The sequence below is a fragment of the Papilio machaon genome, chromosome 9 (assembly GCF_912999745.1).
Source record: "Papilio machaon chromosome 9, ilPapMach1.1, whole genome shotgun sequence".
NCBI lineage: Eukaryota > Metazoa > Arthropoda > Insecta > Lepidoptera > Papilionidae > Papilio > Papilio machaon.
In genome coordinates, this window is record NC_059994.1 from 6435482 (window position 1) to 6443685 (window position 8204).

General features: G+C 32.7%; 1 protein-coding gene across 1 annotated transcript; it reads right to left on the bottom strand.

Moving 5' to 3' along the window:
- Nucleotides 1-409: 409 nt before the first annotated feature.
- LOC106711404 lies at nucleotides 410-3772 on the bottom strand. The gene is made up of 10 exons (XM_045679483.1): nucleotides 3549-3772; nucleotides 2917-3136; nucleotides 2505-2588; nucleotides 1736-2039; nucleotides 1395-1466; nucleotides 1251-1325; nucleotides 979-1002; nucleotides 739-823; nucleotides 510-559; nucleotides 410-415 (listed from the first exon to the last, which is right to left on the bottom strand). The coding sequence occupies exons 1-10, from the start codon at nucleotides 3691-3693 to the stop codon at nucleotides 410-412; spliced, it is 1065 nt and encodes a 354-aa protein (XP_045535439.1). The 5' UTR covers nucleotides 3694-3772.
- Between the last annotated feature and the right edge of the window lie 4432 nt (nucleotides 3773-8204).

Below are 8204 nucleotides of genomic sequence, written 5' to 3' on the forward strand. Positions count from 1 at the left end.
GCTACCAGGTGGTTATGATGAATAGATATTGCTCCCGAGTGACCCTTGAAAGTTATAAATGTTAGTAAAAATACTGAAGTAATTATTGAAGAGTTCTTTGGTTTAATTTAAGACTAAAATTAACTTGTCGTTCAAACAATTTAATTTTACTTTCGTTTACATTTTTACATATTTGCATTATCTTATATATAAAATTTCCATGTCACAATGTTAGTTACTGTACTACTCCGAAACGGCTTGACCGATTGTTATGAAATTTTATATTCATATTCAGTAGGTCTGAGAATTGGCTACTATCTATTTTTCATACCGCTATTAAGTTTTTTTTTAACTGCGCGCGGACGGTGTTGCAGGCGACAGCTAGTCATTGATAAAAATATGAAATTTTTGTATGTGATTGACTTGTTTACTAATACTGGAAATTAAAAGTCAAAAATCAGATTGCAATTTAATTGGCTATCGTATTGGAAGCGTGTTATTAAAATGATCTTATTTTCAATTACGCTTACCTGAACTTTGGTGGGCCTTTTCCTAATGTAACATATAGTCTTGTATTCATCTATAAAATAAATTAATATGTTTAAATTTCGCAGATTAACAAAGTGTTTACATATCAAAGGTAGAAAAATCTGTAATAGCGGATGTATGGGCAACTTTGGGCACTTTTCTATTTTAGCAAATCGGGTGGTCGTTTGCTAGTTTGCCATCTCATGCTATAATAAAAAATCAGTCTCTTACCAATAGTGCGTTTAACTTTCGCCAAAATATTTTTGCATGCATCCCCTTCAAAGATAATATACTCGTCCATGTTCAATGAACTGTGCTGCAATGATGTTTCAATGATAAATATTATCATTAATGATATTGACAATGATAATCATAGTAAAAAATTTAACTTAATTGAGATGTCATCTTGGCTTTATAATTTTTGTTTAATAGGTAAACATAAACATTCAAGGCTTATTTAACTAAACGTACCTTGTGTTCCCCTTTTCTCGTGGACTGGAAAACAACAAATCTAATTTTATTTTAATTCTACCGACTTCGTCAGTGTGGAATTAATACTAAATAGTCCAAGTTACTTCCGCAAACATCAGTTACCTTCACGAGATTTACACGGAATAAAAGAGGACTTGCGAATAGACAGACAAAAAATTTAAAAGATTATTTTTCGTTATGATTAACCAAATCGATCTTAACAAAGACTTCATAATAAGACTTCATATAATGTTGTAATTTCTTTCACTAACCGATTCATCATCAGAAGAAAGTAAAATTCTTGCAGTCACGCGTAAATGCCTCATTTTCTTATAATAGTACCCGTTCTGAAACAGTTAGTTTATAAAATAAATACATATAAATTATAAGAGCTTCTAATAAGTATCTAAAGTTACCTCATCTTCAGTAGAATCGGAGCAGCTATCCGAATGACTTTCTGTAGTCGTAGTTGTTGTGGTCTTTTTAACCTAAAAATAAAAGTTTTATAGCTTAGAATTTTGAAAATATATTTAAAATTATTTCTTCCTAAAAGGGCTCTTCCCTTTATTTTACTATTTATCTATCTTCACCATTCTGCCCTTTTCTTGATGAAGTCACTAAGTATAAAAGTGTCTTTTATTTGGGACCCAGATGGCTCAGGTTTACAATTTGGAATTTAATTTTAACTCATTGTAGTCAAGCCAAAGTTCGTAGAATTATCCCAACTACTTCAACTAGCTTAAATTTTCATACTTACTTTGTTTCTAATAAACTGATTCCAATTTAGAACGCTAATTTTCGTATGGACAGATGTAAAAGCGTTTCCATCCGCTAATGGTATAATATTCCCTGGTTTATCCGACATCATACCAGCAAAAGTGTATACTAGCGCTAAATCCGCCTGTATGGCTTTGTAATCTGGATGTATTAAGACCCTTTCTATTGGCAAATACTGTTCATAACCAGATTCGAACATATTCTTAGATCCTATGATAACAAATGATCCTGTCAGCTCAGGTTGCAACTTGGTAGCTTCATTTCTTTCGACCTTTTTCAATTCGCTAAAAGAAAATCAGTAATCTTACTTCTTATCTTACCATTATTATAAATGCAAATGTTTTGATGAATCGATGGATAGATGTTTGTTTGAAGGTATCGCCTGAACGGCTCAACGGATCTTGATGATATTTGGCACAGATGTAGAACAAAGTATGGCACATAGGCTACTTTTTTAAGTTTTTTTTCTTTTTTAATTCAGCGCGAACAAAGTCGCGAGCGACAACTATTAAATATAAAGAAGCTCCGTCTGGCATAATGTAGATAACTATTAATCCTCAAGCCTTTGAATATAACAAGTTAATCTGGAAAGAATGGATAAGAGGTCTAACGCCAACTACTACAATAACTACCCACATTTCCTCTCTATAGATTTCTAATATTTCATTACATAATTAGGAAGGGAAGGAGGATTCGTCCTACCCTAAGGCTACTGAGGTTTATATTTATTATGTTTCAATGTAACTTACAAGCAGTGTGCTGCGCTAATGACGACATAGTCATGTATTATAGCGCCCGTGCAGTTCCTCCGCCATTCATCCGTAAACATTACCCTGAAATGTTACATTGATTTTAGTTTAATGGGCTTCTGTTGCGTCCTCTTCGTTAATTAAAATCTTTGTTTGTATTGGCTACGAAATTACACTACTCAAAAGCTTAGATCCGTAACCGGGTGGGATAAGCAAGTTCCGAATATTCCATACACCCTGGTCTTACGCTAACTATATATTGATCAGAAGATATCCATGTCTCAATCTTCACGAATATTTAAAACCGAGTATTAATAATTAAGCTGGCAACTTTAGTTGTTATTAATAATAACAAATGTGTTACAAACTGTTCTTCACATTATAAACTAGAGTATTGAGAATAAAATATTACTCTATCAACGCCACGAATGTGTAGTGATCGTCAGGAATTGCTACAATTTTATTATTTTCTTGGTCGGGAATATGAATGGATTCAACATTCTGTGTCCCTTCGTTCTGATTCTGTGCGGTTCCTTCCTGATTTTCTGGTGAGGGAATCTCCTGTTCGTGACCCTCGGGTGGTGGAGGTTCTTCTGGTTGTTGTAGAGGATAGTGTTGCACATAGTACGTTCCTGTAATACAGGTCAGTTTTATTTAAGAGTTAACTTCTCACACTGTGCAATAGACGGGACATTATGAAACGTACGCTCACAAAAGTTTACTATATTTGGTACAGTTTCGTTTGATATCTCGAGACGTGAGGTACTTTTGACATTCAGTGTCAGATAGCGCTACTGACTACTGACATTATAAAGAGAAAAGTTTTGATTGTTTGTTTGTTTGCTTTGAATAGGCTCCGAAACTACTGAACTGATTTAAAAAATGCTTTCCCTATTGGGTTGCCCCTTGTGATATAGGCTATATTTGTTACTTAGATTATACTAGATTTTTTTAATTCCGCGGACGAATTAACTGGCTACTGCTAGTAAACAAAAAGTAGTAAACACTTATTAATTCGGAGTGATAAAATAATTTTTATCATACCATTACTATTCCCTGTATTTATACCATTATTCTTGTTCCCGTAAACATAGCACAATATTTGAAAACTTATATAATAATAAACTGGTGTCAAACGCAGAACATGTTCGATTTTCTGTATTAATTTCATTTCTACGAATGTTTTCATTTTCTACTTACAACGGTAGTTTTTAATTAAAATGTTTTTCATCTCTGATAATGGGAATGATGTTTACGTTACTTTGATGAAAATGTTTGAATTAAAAAAAAATCAAATGTTTTTTTCTGATAGTAACCAAGTGAAAATAGTGTTAGGTAGGAATAGTGTTTTGTTTCGCGTTATTTTCGTTAAATTAATTACGTGAATGAAATTGATTTCGCTAAATGTTTTTAGCGATTATTCCTTTATGATTATATACTACGAGTATATAGGATAGAATAATTAATTGTTTACGGTTTTATTTAAATGAAATAAAATATTTTACAGATAATGCGATTGCTAAAGAACACGAAATGTAATTTTGTTTTGAATTAAATGATTATTTACATTTTGTGTTATAATTATTGTCTCAAACATTTCGATTTTAACTTATAAATTCAGAGATAATCAAAGTATAAATTGAGTCTTCTCTGAAATTGGGTTGTAATTCGATTTAGGCATGTAATGAATGTAAACAAGTTTTTCGTAAATAAAAAATAGAATAAGATACATTAAATAGAATAGCACTACATTTTTATTTTACAGTGTAATCCGTAGGTAGTAAAATAGTAGGTCAAGAGATGGTCTTGTAACTTTTTATTGAATTTCGAGACATTTATATTCTGAACGTCTTAAACAAATGATAAGGGTCTCAATGTTGTTTTATTAGTTCTTTCCAGCAATATTAAATAACAAATCTTTACTAACTTTATAAAGAGGAGTGATTTCATTATTTGTTGGCTGAACAACTGAATCGATTTTAAAAATTATTTCACTGTTGGTAAGCTACATTATTCCCGGGGCCTATAGGTTCTAAATTTTTTTACTGTCTTTTTTAAATTCTACTCGGACGAAGTCGCGTGAAATTGCTAGTTATAAATATAGAAAAATATTTTTTATTATAACGGCTTATGAAAGTACAAAACATAATGCATGCTTACTTTTAGTTATTCTCTATTCAAAAATGTTTATGTAACATGGGAGACTCATTCTTTCATTCAAGTATTTTAATCATTTATCATGCATTCTGTAGCCGGCTACAGACATTAGGCTATCACTGCACAATCTTAATTATTACGACCTATCTACCTACCTACACACAATACGATTTAACTGAACAGTGGGATTGTTCGTTTAAATCGTAATTTGTATAGGCATAATTTTAAAACCGACAGCACACCTTTAGTTCTAAATGCAAAGTCTTATCAGTCGGATTGCTGAGAGTATAGCAAAACTGGAGGTGTGAAGCCGGCTTAATAGACAACATGCAGTTGCAATTAGAGTAATGCAATGTGTTTAATTTAATTGGAGCGCTCTAAAACAATATGCGCTTGTGTCTGTTACATAAAGTGAAATAATATCCACAAATTGTAGTAACCGTGTGTTTGCACTATATAAACACAGGCAGAAAATATTGCTGTCTCAATTTTTTCCAAAAGTATGAGAGTGATGGCATTTGGTACAGGTATTTTGCAATGAAAACTCATGGTAACAATTGTTGACGGGAAACTGGTTGTACATACGTTGCACGTTTGCTCTCCTGTCCTTTACAAAATAAAGATTTTGAACTTTATTTTATATTCAAATAGATATTTGATTCGTTGATTTTAATCATTATTCTATGTTTTTTTCTTCAAATTATTTGTTATGGTAATGTAGAAATTTACATTTACAGCCCGTACGCAAATTAATGCCTTGGAAAAGTTCGCATTGCGACGGAAGCAGCAAAGTCATAGATATTTTTTTTTGATGGAATTTTAAAATTAAATGATAAATGAATTTTTAATACTCAGCACATTCCAACTCTACTTCAAAAAACATATTTAAACAAAATATGTTTAAGCAATTAATTTATTTTGTTATTATTGTTTAAATATATACGGACATTTTCATTTTTGACTGACATTTATCAACGCAGTATTTGTGCTTATAAAAATATTCGAGAAATATCTTTCATAAATTTTCAGCAGTCGTAGTGCACGTAGTCTATTGTTGCATACGTTCCTCGAAATATCATTTCCGTGTGCTCTTTATTTTACCGGCAGCTTATCCACACGTTCACAAAATATTGAAGTATACTTCTGACATTCCGGTAATAGGAAACGTCCGAGAATTGCTCTGATATATACCAGATGAAAGATAGTTATTATTTAAAGCTGGCATGTAAATTTAAAGTATTTGTTTTTTACGATTAGCAAACTTAACTTTTATTAAGTACTAGCTTTTACCCGCGACTCCGTCCGCGCGGAATAGAAAGTAGGAAACGGGGTAAAAATTATCTATCCTATGTCCGTTTCCTGGTTCTAAGCTACCTGCCCACCAATTTTCAGTCAAATCGATTCAGCCGTTCTTGAGTTATAAATAGTGTAACTAACACGACTTTCTTTTATATATATACATGTAGATGAGGAGAAAATACTATTTTTTGCTAATCGGTTTATTTTTATTTTTATCTAACAATATTGTTTTTAGATCTAGTGGATACTAATTTGAAGATGGTGAAAAACACAAAAGAAATGACACGTGACTTGAAAGGCTAAAAAAGCTAGAAATGACTCCTTCTCCACTGTTAATGAGCAACCCATTGGAATGAGAAAGACGTGACTAGTTTGTTAAAACGATGTAATAACAAACAGTAAAAACTAGTCTTAAGTACACTAAATGCAGTACTCAAGAATCGTATAAAGGACAATGAATGAAACACTTAGTATACGTAAAGTATGAAAATTGACACTAAGGGAAGGCGTAACAACATATCTTGTTTCTTTATCATTTTTTAATTATAATTTCACAAAACTTTAATCAGGGCATTTTTCGGTAAAACTTTTCACTCATACCAAAAAAATTGCTTCAAAGTTTAATAGTACAACACTAGGCATACGACGTGCTTATCTTTTATAAATTCAGTAATTTATCAGCTATCGACGCCATATTGCCGTTGTCTTTCGTCGAGAGTGCTATACTGAGCTACAAATTTATTGGCCCATATTTTACACTATGAAACGTTGTTATGTTATCGACAAACTTCAATTTATACAGACCTATATGAGTAGCAAATAAGAAATAAAAAGATAGAATATGGAAATAAACTAAAAGCGATTGGTTTAATTATTTATAACTAGCTTTTACCCGCGACTCCGTCCGCGCGGAATAAAAAAAAATGCACACAAGATAAAAAAGTTCCTATATCCGTCTCCTAGTTCTAAGCTACCTCCCCATCAATTTTCAGCTAAATCAGTTCGACCGATCTTGAGTTATAAATAGTGTAACTAACACGACTTCCTTTTATGTATATAGACGATCATTGTTCAAGACTGACAAACATTACTACAAACATAATTTCGCTGATATGTATTCGTGCGACGCCGGGTCGCTAGTATTGTTTGAAATAAGAAAATTAAAGTGCTTGTCAGTCTGGTTTATCTCTTATATATCTTGTTCTCTAAATCAAATTAAGGGAGAATAAGTGGATGCTTTTAGACAAACTTCAATTAAAATACACTGGTACTTAAGTTGCTTTCAACTTTATAACAATACTCTTAAAGTTAAATATTCCATTTACAAGAATATTAATGCTTACTAAATATGGAGTGGTGACTTAATTAACAACAGTATCTGAATAACCATCAAGATCATGCTACGAGATCTACGTTATATTTCTTAGTTAGCAATCTTAATAAATCTTACAATTAAGTGTCCGTCGCAGACCTATGCTTTACTAACTACTACTATTTTAGCTCTACTAATACTATTGGCGAGATTCCTACGGCGCCCTCTTTTTTAGCATTCTTTTGAGCGCGGGGTTTAACAGAGTTACGTGAGACTGTGTAATTTGCAGACCTATGGCGCTCCTTTAAGTATAGTACCTTGGGCGGTCTCCTAACCGCGCTTTACACTAACGCCAGACCTGGTCATGTGCGATATCCACAAAGTGTATATTTCTATCTCTATAAGTGAACTAACAAAATATTAATATTTCGATTCTTGGGACATTCGCGATTCAATTTGGAATCTAAATTTGGAAATCCTCCAAAGAACCACTGAAAATAAACGCTACTGATTTAATAGTTCTGAAACGTATACCTCTAACAAGCGCTTTGCTGGAGGACGAACGCTTTCTAAAACCAATATCGAATGAAATGGACGCGACGAGCGCTGGTTTCGGATAACGGTAGAACCGTCAGGCAGAGCAGTACTGCTATTGGTTTGGGAGTAAGTAAACGCTCGAACAGTAACGGTACTGTACTGCACTACTGCTCTGGTTTACTGTTGCGCGCGTGTGAAGCTAGGAATACGAGGGAAGGCGAGTACTTTCGCGGCTTGCCTTTGGATAATGAACGCGATTGGAAAGGTATTAAACGATTTCAAATTATATCACTTCTCTTACTCGATTTCCTTTCTATGATAGTCAAATCAAACTTTTTACTTTCACGATTTCATATTTGAGATTAAGCTTGAATAAATTAGTCGATCTTCCCTTC